The sequence below is a fragment of the Panthera leo genome, chromosome F2 (assembly GCF_018350215.1).
Source record: "Panthera leo isolate Ple1 chromosome F2, P.leo_Ple1_pat1.1, whole genome shotgun sequence".
Taxonomy (NCBI): Eukaryota; Metazoa; Chordata; class Mammalia; order Carnivora; family Felidae; genus Panthera; species Panthera leo.
The window spans coordinates 47462886-47480147 of record NC_056695.1 but is presented as its reverse complement, the minus strand read 5'-3'; the positions used below and the strand labels follow the sequence as shown (position 1 = coordinate 47480147).

Sequence of the window (17262 nt, the reverse complement as noted above, 5' to 3'; positions counted from 1 at the left end):
GTCTACCTTTTTATACCTTTTTGAATGAATGAGACCTGAAGGAAGGAGGTTGGGGGTATATTGGCAGCTCATCACAGAAGATACATTTCTGTTTCTTTTAGCAGTATTGGAATTTTTTTCTTTTTAAATGTTTATTTTGAGAGAGAGAGCTCGAGCATGAGCGGGGGAGGGGGAGAGAGAGAGACTCCCAAGCAGGGGGACCGGGCACAGGTTTGCCCTCCAGGAGCACCACGCAAACGCACAGATTAGTCCCAGCTGGTTGCAAGATCACCAACTGTGACCTTTCGCACAACCAGCTTGTGAGTATTTGTGCCACAGAGGACCAAGGTCAGGACCAGGAAACCTTCTTTACGTTAAGAGCCACTTCCTGAGTGGCACCGTGCATTTTTCCTCCCGATCATCTTTCTAAATTGGTGTCATAGACACTAGGTCAATTTTAATATATTCCTGGAGACCTAAAACACTGTGCTCTTTTGATTCTGGGGGAAGAGTGAGGGGTGAGACAAGAGCTTCTAATCTATTTTGATATGGTACCTGGGAATTCAGGTCCACACCCTCACCTAATTCTCAATTATGAATGTGGACCACGGATATGACCCTGGCGTGCACCTTCGATTTCTTTCCTGGAGGAAGTTCTAAAGCAACTGCTTCGGCTAGTGGCTTCCTCTCAGGACTAATCTTCGCGCTTACCAGTTGTGTTTGGTTTATCCCTTTCTTATTAGGGGATTAATCTTACGACAAGAGTTTAACTCTTAGCATCCAGTATGCCATCTGGCAATATGAGGGAGGCAGCCCTCTCTGGCTCTTCCCTTCCAATGTCCTTTGTGGACTGCTCTTCGTTCTTCGGCTCCCTGAACATGGATACTCTCAGAGTTCCAGCTACAGCCCTCATTTCCTGTCATTCCCTCCAAGAAGTCTCCTCTCATCAGTGTTTGCGGTGGGTTGAGTATAATGATGTGTGCTTTCCACGCTGTGGTAGTTTCCTAGGGTTGCCATAACAAACTGTCATAAACTGGGAAGCGTAGAACCACAGGAATGTATTCTCTCAGGGTTCTGGAGGCCAGAGTCCAAAATCAAGGTAGGGACAAGGTTGGTTCCTTCTGGGAACTCCGGCGGGGAGGGTAATCTGTTTCACGCCTCTTAGCATCGGTGGTGACTGGTAACACTTGGCATTTCTTGGCTCACAGCTGCATCACTCCGGCTTCTGCCTCCATCATCACATGACATTCTTCCTGTGTGTCCGTGTCCAACTTTCCTTCCTTTGAATTGCTGGATCGATTAGGGCCCGTCCGAATCCAGCATGATCTTATTTTACCTGATTACACTGTCAAAGACCCTATTTTCAAATAAGGTCACCTTACCAGGCTCTGGGTAGACATGAAGTTTTGCAAGATACTGTTCAACTCAGTGCACGTGCATGATCTCATTGAATCTTCATGCCAACCTTATTAGCCCCAATTTATGCAGGAAACAACTGATTACTTCCAGATCTCCAACTTTGTTACGTCTAAATCTTAGTAAACATCTCCACCGAGATGTTGCACTGGCACTTGAAGGTCAGTATTCCCGAATCAAACTCATCATTGCCCCCCAACCCCCCAAACATGGAGGCCTAGAATACAACAGCTCTGGAATGTCTGTTAGGGACAATAAAAGGCCTCTTCGGATGGGGCTCTTTGAAGCTGCTTTTGCATTGCACTTAATGTAAGATTGAAAACAAATATTAATTGCCCATATCTAAGAATGATGGGTATCACTGCTGACTTAAAAGAGGACAGTGACAGGAGGAATGATAGATTTAAGAAAATACTAAGGAGACAGATTCACTGGGTCCTAGAAATGGAGATAGATGGCAGAGAGGTGCCAAAGATGTCTTTGCACCACAGGGTGGATGGCAAGGCTATTCACATGCGTGTGTGTGTGTGTGTGTGTGCGTGCGCACACACACACACACACACACACACACACACACACAGGATTTTGAGGGCAATGAGTTTGCTTTTTTCAAGTAAAATCTTACATGGAACCTAAAATAGGAATGGAGTGGCTTTGGTTGAAAAGGGACAGGGTCTTCTCCCTTCACCCTCTCCCTGTGAAGGTACCTACAGCACCTGCATAGAACATTAGGGAAGTTACTGACTTCAGGTGTTCTCACTCTGAACAAGAAACCACTGACACCATTCCAGACACACAGACTTCGATCCTATTTCAAAAGTGTTTCTAAGAAAGATCCTCACGGCCTCTCTCCACCCTCATTTCCCGATGTGCAATATTCTTCTAAGTGGGGTGCTGTTCTTTATCTAGAATCTCAAAGCAACCCCCCACCCTGTACCGTTTAACTTCTTCTGCCCTTGGTCAGTTGTCACGCGGCCTTGGATGTCCTGTTAGAAGACCCTCCATCTGGTGAAAAAAGACGGTCTGGTTTCCTTTAGAGAGAGGTCAAGTTTGACTCTTGGCACTGTGCCTGCCCTCCGTTAATCCTACAACTTTTATCAGTGCAGACGTGACTCCTAATTTTCCAGAATTCCAAGAAGTGGTTCATTCAGAGGAAAAAAGGAAGAAAAATATAGGGCACAAGGAAGCTGGTGAGACCCCGGGCTGCAGGGCAGAAAACTGTCCCAAGCCTATATAGGGGCAGAGCCAGAGCTGGGCTCTTGGGCAACCCATAGCTCTGTGTTTACCCAGATTTGAGAATAAGGCTCTTCAAGTTTAATTAAAAACAGGATGTCCCTGCTGGGCCTCTCATTGACATTGCTAAAAATAAGCAGGAAAGTAGCCTGGCCTCTTCATGGTTTAATCCCATTAAATTTGGGGAGGGGGGGTAGTAGAGCTAATAAGAGACATGATTTGTTTCAGATTGCTGTCTGGCATTGTGTCTTTTCTCCCTGTGCTGTGGAGTCCTAGATTCTGAAGTTCTAATGCAATCAGCTCTGGGTTATTGATGCCGTGGGAAGGGGACAGACGATTTCCCAAATGTGGTTTTGCCTGGTCGCCATCTACTTACTCACTCTTGGGACCACAGGGACTTGTCACCTCAGCTCTTTGCTCACTGCTCTGGTGCCACACACATCAGAGACCTGGTTTTGTGAACAATCCACTAACCCCTGTCTGTGAGTTGATGCACATTAAAAAAAAAAAAAAAAATTCTAATCTAGGGCCATGAAAGAGCTGTCTGGAATGTGAGCCTCTCGAAGGAGCCCTCACTTCCTCCTCAACTTTACAATATGCTCAGACACTGTGCCTCTTGCCCAATTCCAGAAGTCCTGTTTGCAAATATACTGAGGTAAGGGCATCCTGACTTTCTTCATTGCTTTGTTTTGATTTGGATTTTGGTTTTTATATTAACCCATCTTTATTTCTCTGTTCCAACCCCACTCCTTTGGCCTAATAGCAAAAGGCTAAATCTCTTCAAGACCTTCTGTTGAGTGTGGGAACCTTGTTTTCTAACACAAATTCATCTGTTCATTTGATCTTTCGTTTGTTCAACCAAGAGTATTAAGGGAATAATCTCTGGATTATTGCACAGTTGACTTCCCATCAGAATTCCAGGAAGGAGAAGAATTTCATGAGCCCCAGCTCTTAGAGGCTGGGAGTTCCAAGGAATGCTCCCGACCAGTGAGTTTACTCACCATCATGGGAACCAGAGGTGGTGTAAGTGAAGGCTTTTGTAACAGTAAGACATCACTGGAATCACTGCACCCATCTAAATGGTGCTTTGGGTCACCAATATGGTGTCTCCCTAGCCTTCTACCAGAGGACTGGTGAGATACACAATAAGAAAGACCATATCGGTCGTGTTGATAGTTGACTGCCACCACCTAGTAGACACTCAATAAATGATGAGTAAATTATTAATGACAGTTTTTAAATTCTCTGAACACCATTGCCTGCAAGTAAGGGAGTAGGGATGGATTTGGGGAGTAGGTGCAAATAGAATCAAATTTAATATCGCTTCTCTCTTTTGATTGCTTATTGGAGAAATACAAATACCCTCATCTGATCGGGGCCCCAGTGGTCTGTCCTGAGCTGCTCCAGAGCCACATCTTGTACCATATCCCCCACGCTCCCTCAGCCTTCTTGCCATTCTTCCTACCTGGGTGTCTATGCACCTGTTTCCTCTGTCTCTTTTCTCTGTAAGCTGCCCACTTCCTTCATCTTTTTGCTTTCCTCACTCCTCGGGGAAGACTGCCCTCATCCTCCCGGCAAGGAGTGTTCCCCCGTTACAACATCTCATAAGACCATGCACCCTCCTTTGTAGCACTTCCCTCAACAAATGTTTTACACTCATTTCTTTGATTGTTCAAATAATGTCAGTCTGCCTTATTTAACAGTAAACCTTTGAGGGTGAGGATGGGGTAGACAGGCCTGGTATGTGATAGCTGATTGACAAATAGTTGGGGAATGACTGAGTGAATGGATGAATGAGAAAAGGAGAGGGGGTAAATTGAGATCAGGGGTTTCCCCACCTGGTCCGTGGACGGGCTCCTGAATCCATGAGCCCCTGAAGCTGTCTGTAACAGTGAGTGGAGATCCACGAGCATGTGTGCCTGGTTCCTGAGCGGAGAGCCCGTAGCTTTTGATAGACTGAAAAATTGTGGGGGCCAAGGGCAGGGTGCCCAAGATGGGCCACTTAGGCATGAAGATTATTTTTGAGTTTTTTAAATGAGCATTTGAAACTGAGCAGATTCAAGGAAAGCTCTTTGCCTCCCCCACAACTGTCTAAAAAGAATTTAGGTAGAGGACCTGCTCCAGGAAGAGAGCTGTCACCACAAAGAGCTACGTTATGGTATGAACAAGGTGTGGTAGACAGGGAGGAACCTAGCAAGGCCTGTTTGATCAAAGTCCTCTACGTCCCATGGTTTCCAAGTGTCCCCAGGACACATTTGTTTACCAAACATTTACTCCTTTTCATTTTCCTGTGAATTACAATTTTTCCCTTTGAAGTCCCAGACTCCTGTCCCCTTCTCCTTAGTTCAGGATGACACACATGCCTCATTTCGACTGTCTTTGGAATCTTTGATATCTGTGTGGATTCCCCACGTGCACAATATTAAATTTGATTTCCTCCTGTTTGTCTCCTGTCAGCTTGAGTCTTAGTCCAATTAGAGGGCTTTTGAAGGGCAGAGGAAAGTCTCCCTCCCCAACAGAATCTTTAAGGGGTTTCACATGAATATGTTTAATTATATAAAGAAAGGGAGGAAGAAAAGAGAAGGGGAAGCTGAGAAAAGCATAACAAGAGGAGAAAGGGGAACTTTATAACGAGAAGCAGAATAGAACATTGAGAGTAGAGGAAGAGCCTGAGAGGAGGCGATGGGGGCTGGGGACAGTTATTCCTGAATGAATCCTTCAAACTTATGAGCCCAAGTCTGTGCAAAGCCCTGTGTTAGGAACTGTCAGGGGTTCAATGAATAGCCAGATCAGACTGCCACCATCCGTCTAAGAGGAGAATGTGGTTGGTAACTACAGTTCAAGTAAATGGGATGGAATGATCCAAGAGAGGCTTTGAATGGAGCCATTTGCTAGCACAGAGGAAGGGAAATTACACATAGAAGGAAGACCCTGGAAGACTTCCTGGAGGAGGGTAACATTTCAACCTGCCCTTAACACATGAGTAGGATTTTTGGGAGAGGGAGAGGGCCAGGTGAGCACTGAGATAAGGGAAGAGCATAAACAGAGCTGCTGCTGGTCCAGGAAACCAAGGTGGGTGTTGGGCAGGTTGTCGAGCTCTGGACAGGACTTTTGCTCTCTGCTGCCGTTACCAAATGTTCACCTGGTCCAGGAACTCTCAGCACCTGTCTTCCTGTTTGTAAAAAGAACTCTATCTTTATGGGCTTTTCTAGTTCCCTCCAGGAGTCAGGTGTCCCCAGAGGCTTGGCATTTTGGCACTCTAGGCCCAGCACAGATGGCGGTGTAGACCCGGGCTAGAGTGGACAGCAAGTAGGGGTCCAGGAGGAAGACAGAGTGTGGTTTGTCTCATGCCTTCGCCGCACACTTCCGTGAACGTTTCCTGAGGGAGCTGACTATGGCCAAGTTTACCCCAGTGACACCCACGATCTGAGACCGAGCTGTAACTCTGAGCTTGACTTTTCTCCCAGGCAGAATCACTGTGGAGGCCACCCTGGAGTTGAGCAAGGGCTTTGGGGGGGTTTCAGACAGACTCAGGGAACCTGGCCAGAGGGATCCCTATGGTGTGGAATCCGCCCAAGGGTGAACCCTGGGTGAGTCAGTTTTTCATTCCTAATTTATTGATTGGGATTAGAACATTCGCCGCCTTTTCCTCCAGAATGAGGCAGAGTTTATCCTAAAAAAGACTGTAAAGCAAGTTAAGTTGAGCCTTTAGTATCAATTTGTTTTCTCTCACACACTTCTCATTGGAAAACTACTTTCTCTCAGCTGGCTTCCTTTCTCCCCTCCCTCCAACTATCCCATGGCATCTGAAGCTCCAGAACTTTCCAGATTCTTTTTATGCCCACCCTCCTGCAAAATCTACTTTTTCTAAAACTGCTTCCCCAGACTAAAGTCCCCAGAGTGAATCTGATTAGCAAAGTCATGGCCTGGGGATAAAAACAGTGACTTTACATTATTTCCAAATCAAATCTACATTTGACAACTGCCACATTCCAAGCCTTTACGGAGTACCACGCAGGCTCCACTATGGTGGGGGAGACAGCTTCAGTATTGCATACGAAACTCAGTCAAACCCTCTGTTGCTCATCAGATTTACCCAATTTATCTTAAGCCTTGAGCTGCTTAATTATTTAATACAAAGCTTGGATGGCAGCTTGCCTCCATCTTGGGGATGCCCAGGAGCTTGCTGGAAAGGAATGTGAGGTGATTGCCACATATGGGGGCAGGGGGAGGGGAGAGGATTGGGATGGATTAGTAATGTCTGCCTGGGAGAAGACATGCGCGGACATTTGCAGGCCATCATGGGTTTATTATGCTTGAGGGACCAAGGTGGAGAGACCCACCTGTCTTTCTGACCTGAGGACTGTTATCCACAGCCTTGCTTTTAGAAGTGGTGTTCTCAGGATAGCTGAGCAGCATCACACGGGAGCTTGTTGGAAATGCAGAATCCCAGGGGCACCTGGGTGGTTCATCCAGTTAAGTGTTGACTTAGGCTCAGGCCATGGTCTTGCCCTTTGTGAGTTCCAGCCCCGTGTTGGGTAGGCTCTGTGCTGACAGCTCAGAGCCTGGATCCTGCTTAGGATTCTGTGTCACCCTCTCTCTCTGCCCCTCCCCTGCTTACACTCTGTCTCTCTCTCTCTCTCTCAAAAATAAACAAACATTTTAAAAAAATTTAAAAAAAAAGTGCAGAATCCCAGGCCCCCATTACCCCCACCCTGCCCTGATCAATCAGATTCTGCATCTTCACAAGATCCCCAGGGGATTCATATGCACAAGAAAGTCTGAGACACAGGGGTCTAGTGGGTCTTCCTGCCAGGTTCTCACTGCTGGAGCAAGCAAGTTCTGCTGGCCAGGCATCCCTCGGTAGTGACTGCACATCAGTTTTCTACAACAGATCGGCAGGAATGGGACTAGCTCCCTGGGCTAATGGAGGACGTCCCATTCACCCCTACATTTGGGAGGTTTAATAATAAGGCTGTTATGTTTCTGGCTTATACGTTGTTTCTGTCCCCAGGCGATCTATAAGATGGTTTCCTCCGTAATGAAAATGCCTGAAGACGAGTCAACCCCAGAGAAAAGGACAGAAAAGATCTTCCGCCAGATGGACACCAACAGAGATGGTAGGAGGCCAAGGCTGCTTTCCTCTGCTCAGTGGGGGCTGCTGGAGGGGCTGGGGCCACCCAGGCAGGGCAATGCCACCCGAGGGCAAGATATTGGCCGCAAAGACGTGGCTTTCAGCTCTTTGTGAAACTGGCTCGTCCCGCATGCTCCCTGGTAGTACAGGACAGAGAAGGACCGAGGTGGGAACAGGCCTAAACCACAGCAGGCTGGATCCCTGCAGGCCAGCTAATCAGAAAGCAGAGAGGGACTTGGTGCTACTCCACTCAGACCCTGGCCTTTCACCCCAGCCTGCCCAGGGGGTGAGGTTGGGCTCTTCTCCGCATGCCCTAAGGTGTTGGTTTCCTGGAGTCTGGTCTTCCCCAGCCGATGTGGGGGAAGGGGAGGAGGGGAGGGAAGTGGCCAACAATTTCCCCCCTGAGGGTTTCATCCACAATTCAGACCCAACAAGAGGAATCAGAACAATCCAAAGTGAAAACGAAGAGTGGATTTCAAACTCAAGGACAGTGGGTTTTAGATATTGGGTTGCCACATAAGTTATAGGAGGCCTAATCAACTCTGAATTTTGGGTAAACAAATGATTTTCTTTCCAGAAGTATGCCCTGTGAAATATATGGGACATACTTATATGAGAAGAATTCTTGTTTATTTGAAATTCAGTGTTTAACTGGGCATCCTGTATTTTATCTGCCAAATCTGGCCACCCTATTTAGATGGGACACCTGAATTTAAAGCGCTGAGCGCTGAATCTGGTACATAAGAAACCCACGCGTCAGGCAGGGTTAACACTTGCTATTATTACCAGCTCCCCTGATTCCCTGGGCATCCCCAGCAAATCTTGTCCGTGACGTGCGAACGCTCTTGTATCCCCCAAATGGTGCTGGTGGACAGAATGACAGGAGGCTTTGTAGTACAGGGAGCCTCTCTTTCTACTCCACGCGCCTCTGGGGCACCAGCTGCCCGAGAATCTGGCTTTGCAGGGTGCGGACCAATCTGTTTGCTTTGCTTCCTGCACAAAAGTGCTATCACATCCGATTTCCCCTTACGCACCTTAATTCACGGCAGATAGATTGTTTTGCGAAGACAAAACAAATGGGATTGTTTGACAGTTAACGAACTTGCTGATTTTCAACTGCACGTTTTGCTGGTGCTCCAGGGGAGCACAGGTGGGTTTGTGTCCTGCTCTAGGGCCCAGCCCCCTGGCAGGAAGAGAGCTATAGGATGAGCGAAGGTGCAGGTGCTGGAGGACAAAACTTTCCGTGTGTGCAGCTCATAGGCAGGGAGTTAGAGGCTCGCTATAATGGTGTCACGGGGTCCTGACTGGGGCAGCACTCGCGGAACACATCCTGCTGCCAGAAGCCCGGTGCTTTCCTAAGGGTCAAAAGTGGGGAGGGGGTGGGAGCCTGGAGCAGAGGCTTCACCTACAGTCTCCCCACTGTTAGATTCTTCTTGGTGGAGGCTCTTTGCGTGGAGCCCCAGGCCTCAGACTGGAAAAGTCAGGACACACAGGCAACGTAGCCCTGGAGTCTACTCAGAAGCACACGGGGAGTCAATCCAAGAGACCCAGACATAGAGGTGAAATGTTGGGTGTTCCCCGCTGCTCCCGGTCCAAGGTTCCCAGAGCTTACCTTTGGAGATCCTCAAGTGTTCAAGTGGCCACTGCCCTCTGCCTTTGCTCACGCCGGCCTTTCAAACCTAACAAGTCATCACCATTGTAACCACTGCCAGAGCAGGGGCAGGACACAAAGCCTAGAGGCGGCTTGCTCTATATTAAAAATAAATAGATGCATAAAAGCCCACCTTTCTCCTCCTCGTAGCTAAAGTAGATTTGGTTAAATGAGAACTAGGTGCTGGGGGAGGGGGTTGTGACGAAGGGGAAGACGTATTTGTTGACGTCTCTGAGTACGGGGTGGTGAAGGCTTCCGTAGGCAGTATCCTTCCTGTCTGGGTCTGGAATGAGTGGAGAAGTAAGAGACAATCCTTGAGGATGGATTTTGTTGGGGGGGGGGGGGCGGGTAGAGCCTAGTGTGAGAGCCCGAGGGCATTCGGACAAGACCCACAGCAACAGGAAGCCCCAGTGGGCATGGGCTGTCCTCAGGGGCAGGGGGAGCAGGTCCCTTGTGGGAGCTCCTATCAAGAGCAGGCCCAGCAGCTCTTCCCAAGGAGGGACCCTTCTGGAAGCATCAGCAATGGTGGAGAAGCTTTGTGCCGCCCCCACCCTGCACAACAGTATGACAGAGGGGAATTCAATATATATTCCAGCTTACTCAGAAAGAAAAGGGACACACAGATAGGAATGGGATCGCAGGAGGCCAGGTGTCCCTCCTCTAGCCTGTTGTTTGACCCAAAGGACCCGGCAGGGCATCCGTCTGCCTCGTGCAAACACCCCTTTATTCTCCTTACTTTGGATGGAGGGGTGGCCTCCTCCCATGTTGTCCAAAAGAAGGTCCTCCCCCCAGATGTCTGCGAGGGCCCCTCTGCTCACATGCAAGCAGAGGGACTCTTGCAGCAGACCTAAGTGTACCCGAAGGAGGCCAGCAGGCTCTGGGAACCGTGGGAACCCCGCGATGGCTTTGGTGCTGCTAGAGCACAGCTCATTCTCCTAAAAATGCAAAGGCCAGGGGCGCCTGGGTTGCTCAGTCTGTTAAGCATCGGGGGTTCTGTGCTGACAGCGCTGAGCCTGCTTGGGATTCTCTCTCTCCCTCTCTCTAAAATGATAGTAATAATAATACAAAGGCCAGATAACTGTTCACCAATACTGAATGAGAACCTCCCACCCCCTCCTGGGAGCCTGGAGCTGGAAGAGCCATGAGGGCAGGGGTCCTGTCAGGGCCACCTGCCACCAGGTCAGCGATGGGCTCCCAGGAAGCAGGGTGCCGTGCTAGGTGCTAGCTTTGCGGTGATGAGCCTCGCCCTGCCCCATGGGTCTCAGGCAGGAAGGGCAGAGGGTGCGACCGCAGGGGAGAAGGTGAGCGGTCGCCACCACCAAGATGCAGTGGGATGACCGTAAGGCCCTGCAGCTGCCACCAGCTCACCTGTCCTCTTGCTTTCTAGGAAAACTGTCCCTGGAGGAATTCATCCGAGGGGCCAAGAGCGACCCGTCCATAGTGCGCCTCCTGCAGTGTGACCCCAGCAGTGCCGGCCAGTTCTGAGCCCCGCGCCCTACGGATCGTAGAGCTGCTTGTGTTCCCTTTCGATCTTCCTTTTTAACAAGTTTGTCTTTTTTTTTTTTTTTTTTTTGCCAAACAATATTGATGGTGATGCTGCCCCCCGTGAGGTCAGATGCACCTTCCTCCGTGACACCTTCAGCTTCCTTTGTTGTGGGAATGCCCGGAGCCCCAACCGCTTGTGGCCAAGCATGGACAGTGCTGTCTTGCACAGACCTTGTGGTGTTCGTTGTTCTATGATTTCTCCATCGCTGTTATTATTGTCATTTTTCTTCCGATTCCAATGTCTCTGTTCTGAAACCGAAGACTCGGGGAGGCAAGAGAAGGGAAAACAATTCGGTCCAGTGATTCAATCACAAGCTTCCAGGGGCTTGCTGGAAAAACAAAACTCCCCACCCGGGTCTGGAGTCGCCCGTGCCCTCGGGGTGATGGTGCCATGTGCTGGGTTCCGCAAGGACAAGGAACCCTCTGGGGCCAGGCTATAGAAGGGACGTGGAGGCGTCCACTCCACCCTCTTCCCCAGCAGGCTGTTGTAGTGTCTAAGCTGTGAACGTGTCAAGGTAAATTCGTAGAGAAGAGGAAAATGATGGCTCAGCTGTTTTCTCACGGCGTTTACACTAGCTGAGCTAAGATGAGTTTCTTTGGAAATTAAACACAAATGGTAACTTATATAACAAAACCAGACCCATCTTGTTGCCTATTGTGATTAAGACAAAAGACTGCTGTACATAAACTATTGGGTATTGCAGACCAAATTAAGTGTTTTGCCTTGTTTAAATGAAATGCATGTTTAGTGAGCACTAATACAATCTTATTACAGAAGACTGTTTTTAGTAGCTTAATGTGAAGTAAGCCAACTATAATGAATGTCTATGTCTTGTTTTAAAGTCATATCTGTCTTTGCACAAATGCACCAATCAACAGGTATATTTTATATATTCCAGAGAAGTACAAAGTCACCATGACTAGGGCCCAACCTTAATTTCGAATGCATTTCCAGAGTGGTTGTGCCTGGAGAATAGACTAGGGCAGGTTTAAGTGGGACACGTCCTTGGGAGCCACCAGAAGGTTAATATTTGTGAGAGATGTGAGGTGATGGTTAGCTCACTCAGCCCAGCAGCTCAGTGGTATTAGATTGGAAGTGTGGTGCTCTTCTGAATAGATCAATATTCCTTAGACCTGAAAAAAATATATATACCATAAATTCTTGGGACTTCCCAGTGGTTTAAGCCACATGTATGATTAGGGAGCTGTATCTGGAATACTGACCTTTTCATGCCCCCAGTGGCCCTTCAAACAATCAGAGGTCGGGCAGCCGGCTGACTCATCATGAAGAAGGCACGGGCCAGTGCGTCTGTGATTTCCAGGGCCTGCTGTGGGGAATCCCAAAGTATTTTCCATCACCATGTTCTTTGAATGCAGATTTCTATTTTGAGAGGTGACAGTGCAAATTTGCGTCGCTGTTTGGTCTGGCGATCTCACGCACACTAATTGGAATTGAAAGTTAAGAGTAAAAATTGCTGATCACAGGTAAGTCCGTCACATTTTCCCAAGCAGTAGGCATGGGGAAGTCCAAACCCTCAAGGATGTACATGGTAGACCCTGCCCCAGGAGGAGGCCGAGAGGTCCTTAGTGGGTCTGTCTGCACTGAAGCTACTTCCTGAAGATCATGACCCACAGAAAGACAGAAATAACCATGAGGGAGATGATGTTGAGTCCATTCTAACTCTAGATTCCTCTGTGTTACTTGAGTCCATTTTACCTGGTAGCAAAAATCTGAATTTGTATGGTTGGCCAAAATGAACCAACTTTGCAGAATGAAATTTGGAGGCCTAGATTTGGTAAAATAATCTTTATCTTCCTCTAAGTGTCAGCTCCTCCCAGTGGGTCAGCCCTGAGACTTGCCAAATTCCTCCTTGGGCCGAGTGGTAAGATCTGGGTCTGAAAGCCAGGGGATTACCCTAAGAGGCAGAGGGCAGAGGGGGTGAGGGACCTAGCACCTCTGCTGGTCGTGTTCAGGAGGTGCATCCTTCCCCCACGCGGGGGTTGGGGGGGAAAGCCCTTCCTGCTCTGGACTGAAGACCAAATTCTTCCCTTTCAGTTCTTCAAAGAGGGTGGGGAGTCAGTTAATATTTGGGCAAGTCCGCCTGGGCTCTGCCTTCGGTCAGGACATCTTGTTGAGCCAGACTCATCCAGTTCCCTAGAACTGAGAGCTGTAGTGAGAAGGAGGGGAGAGGGGCTCCAGCTGCTTAGGAGAGAAAACAGAGCCAGATGCATGGCTGACGAACACCGACATGCCTGAGATACACAGAAATAGTCTTCGTCCTGGCCTGCCATTGACCCTGTCTGTATTTTCTCGATGGTTGTTTTTCTCTTCTATTCCTTCCCAGGAAGGGCTTTGTATGTCCAATGCAATGCACTTAAATTTGGCCAATGGACTCTGCAGCACCCGGAAGGTTGAATGCCTAAAAGTTTATGTCACTTCTTTGCTGGGCTGTTTATTGTCATTACTGTGTTGAGGGACCTCTGGAAATGGTCTGTTCTGTCTAAAATCAAGGCAGTCTGTGATTTCAAGGGACTGGAATAAAGTGGCTTATGACTTGAAGGATGATACAGAGTGGCCGACTATCCGTTCATACCCTTGTTGAGGGTGGGGAAGGGATGTGGAGGGTGCTGTCCCATCCCATCTCTATGTCCCAGGGGGCACTTTCCACAAATGGATTTAATAATCTACAGTTGATCCTTGAACAATGGGGGGGTTACGGGTACAGACCCCTATGCAGTCAAAAATCCACACATAACTTTTGACCCCCCAAAACATAACTACTAATAGCCTACTGTTGACCAGAAGCCTTACTGATAACATAAACGGTTGATTAACACCTATTTTGTATATAGGTTATACACTGTATTCTTACAGTAAAGCAAGCTAGAGAAGAAAATGTAAGAAAGTCACAGGAAAATACATTTACAGTATCATAAATCTGCATATAAGCAGACCCATGTAGTTCGAACCCATGTTGTTCAAGGATCATCTATATATATTCATAGATCCCATCATGTGGAGAGGCCCCTATATCAGTTGACTTTGTGTCTCGCTAGCTTGGCATTCAAGCACTTGATTAGGACGTAAGAGTTTTGTGCCTCATTGACCATGCTGCCTCAGGTCAATATGCCTGAGGGTCCAGGTGCTGATACCCGCCTCCCCCCACTGGGTGTGGCTCCTGCCCTAGAGACACGGGAGCCAGGGTTTGTGAGAGGGGAATGGGGAGGTGGCGAGCCCAAAGCCCTGTCCGAAAGCATCCTGGGTCTGCACGTGGGCTTACTTCTCTCCACTCACCATTTCTTGGCCCTCACTTTCTTCTCACCTCCTCTCCTTCCTCACAACTGGAGCTGCAAACTCTAGTCCAAACGTTAAGTGCAATGGAAGGCAACTTCCTCTTCAGTGGCAGATTGATCTCCTCTTCTCTGCCCTCTAACCTTTTCAGTCTGGAGAAGAGTCCGTAGAAAAGATGACGTGATGCAGACCCCACACCGTCCACGCAATTCGGATCAGGGTGTGTGTGTTTTGTCGTTGTCATTGGCCCTGCCTCCAGCACAGAAGGCCATTAACCTAGAAAAAAGGGACCGAGTGTCAGCTACAGTAGGTGCCTCGTGGGCCATCCAGACCTCCTGTGGGAATGGAGTTGGCCTGCAGGGGTTCTGTCTTCACCGTTTGTCCCTACGGACCAGCAATGGTCACGGTACTCTCGAGTTTTGAGCCTGTTGCTCATGGCACCGATGGAGAGGTGGCTGGCAGCTGCCAAACAGATCAGGAACCTGCACTCCTGCACCTGCTGGAGCCAACCTGGCAATTTCCAGCAAATTTCCAAGACTAAGGCTCCTGTTTTCAGGGCATTGTCCTAACACCCCAACTCAACTGGATCCCCTCACAGCCTAGTCCAGGCACGGAGGGGGCATGCCCGTTGAGGAGTCGTCTGAGAGTTCTCTAAGTATGGGAAAGAGATCCCGAGAACTGTCTCTGGAAGAAATGTCGATACTTCACACGTGCCTCTCTTGGCTTGAGTATGCTCAGCACTCTTGTTTTTTGAGGTGGCTCTTCAGCTACAAGAAAAACAAGAAAAAGAACATCGAGCCTTGTATTTCCCAAGGCAGCAGAGAATCAGCCAAATCTGCCTAAAATAGAAAGGTTTGTTGCATAGTGAAAAGATGTTCAGGCCAAGGGTGTAACCAATGGTACATTAATGTCAAACAGGGTTCTCTACATTTGTTGTTGTCTTTTAAATGTTTATGGGGGGTGGGGGGGAGGCAGAGGGAGAGAGAGGGAGAATCCCAAGCAGGCTCCATGCTTAGTGTGGACCAGGACTGGGGCTCGATCCCATGACCCTGAGATCATGACCTGAGCCGGCATCAAGAGTCAGACACTCAACCGACTGAGCCACCCAGGCACCCCAGGTTTCTCTACACTTGAATGCTGACCAAGACTTAGATAGGTCTCAGGTGCTTGCTGCACTGGGTGTGAATGCGCCATGCACGGTCCCAGACATCCCTGGGGTTGCAACCAGTGGTTACTCTGAGAACATTCCATGGTGTGGAGCTAAGCCCCTAAGGCAGCTCAGAAGGGGCAAGAGCCTCAGAGAGTCTTATTTCATGCCTTCTTTTCCCAGCACTATTCCAGGAAAGAGAAAGCATCTTAAGAGTTCTAGAGAGGATGGTGAAAATACTTCAAAATTCTGCCCAGCTCAGCCTGCCGACCCTTCTTAAATACCAACAGCTACCACCAGTATATCATACACATGTAGACAGACAGATGGACAGACTCTATCTTCCCAATACCAGTATTTAATCACTTTACTGAGCTGGCACTGAGTGTTCAATGGTGACTCAACACAGTACCAGGCACTATAGTCTTGAAGGCGTGTGTATGTTGGGAGAGTGGGGGTAGGAGTTATTAGCAAAGAAGCTCACAGTTCAGCTGGTAAGTTTTGTCCAGCACACTGAATACAATCACAGAGTAACCTACATCTATGTCCATGGCAGAGCAGACATCAAGTTCTTTCTTGAGTGGTGCAGGAGAGGTGTTTGCTACCCAGGGAACAAGCTGGTAACATTTGCCTTTAGTGCCCTTTCAACATCCCCTTCTCTTTGGCTGCTTCTGGCTGATCAGAGGCCCCCCACTGTGTTTCCTAGAATTTGAGTCCCCCAAATTAACCCATGCACCCCTTTAGCAGAGCTCAGAGAAGTGTGGGGATGGAGGACCCTGAGGAAAAAAGGCAGAGCATACTAAGTTGGTAGACCAGAAACCCCACTCGGTGAATGTTTACTTGTAAGAATAGAGCCCCAGTGAATCTCTATGGGAGACCTTTTAGAAGGAGTTGGCTGTGGTCACCGGGGCGGGGTGGGGTGGGGGGGGGTTTGCTGTTCAGATCTTACCTTTTGAGAGCCCTGCTAGCTGATTGACAGGCTCTGGCTGCAGTCTTTGGAACCACCTTAGCATTTACTCTGAGGCCACATTCTCTGGGGCTGCTCCCAGTGACCGCACATGGTGGAGTGTTAGAACTGGGCCATTCCATGGGGCGCCTGGGTGGCGCAGTCGGTTAAGCGTCCGACTTCAGCCAGGTCACGATCTCACGGTCTGTGAGTTCGAGCCCCGCGTCAGGCTCTGGGCTGATGGCTCGGAGCCTGGAGCCTGTTTCCGATTCTGTGTCTCCCTCTCTCTCTGCCCCTCCCCCGTTCGTGCTCTGTCTCTCTCTGTCCCGAAAATAAATAAAAAACGTTTTAAAAAAAAAAAAAAAAAAAAAAAAAGAACTGGGCCATTCCTGCCCCACACAGATTCTTCCTGCAGGTGACCTATACTCGAGGACTCCTCAGGGGCCTGGCTGAGGCAGTCTGAAGCTCCTCTTATGCAAGCGTCCTTTCCTCCTTCCCTCCCCCTTCTCTCTTCCCTCTTTCTTTCCTTCCTTCCTTTCTTTCCTTTCACAGGGGTCAGTCCACACGCTCTCCCTATCTCCCCCTGCTCACTACCCCTTTAGCCTTCACATGAGTTTCCCCAATAAATCTCTTGAATGGCTGATCCCATCCTGGCTTCTGCTTCTTGGACGACCTGAACTGACACAGTGACCATCCCTTACCCATTCCTGTTGACCCTCAGTTCACAATGGGCTCAGACACTCGAGTTGGCAGCCTTCCCAAAGTGAGTTTCACATTGGTGACTTTTCCTTACATTGTACAAGAGCTCGGGGTAGGAGGGGTTATATTATGCCTTAGAACTGGGGTGATGACAGAACCCTGGCTCTCCCAGGATGAGCCCTTATAACTGTGCTGATGCCAGGCCACTATCACTTTGCAC

The 17262-nt window shown here is 48.8% G+C and overlaps 1 protein-coding gene across 10 annotated transcripts in view; it reads left to right on the top strand.

Moving 5' to 3' along the window:
• NCALD (neurocalcin delta) overlaps positions 1–13518 on the top strand; it is a 394624-nt gene extending 381106 nt beyond the window's left edge. For all 10 annotated transcript variants that reach the window (XM_042924083.1, XM_042924089.1, XM_042924086.1 and 7 more), the window contains 2 exons: positions 7643–7748; positions 10801–13518. In XM_042924083.1, the coding sequence (XP_042780017.1) occupies positions 7643–7748; positions 10801–10898 (204 nt within the window). In that variant the 3' untranslated portion in view covers positions 10899–13518. The remainder of the gene's footprint in view (positions 1–7642; positions 7749–10800) is intronic.
• The last annotated feature ends 3744 nt before the right edge of the window (positions 13519–17262 follow it).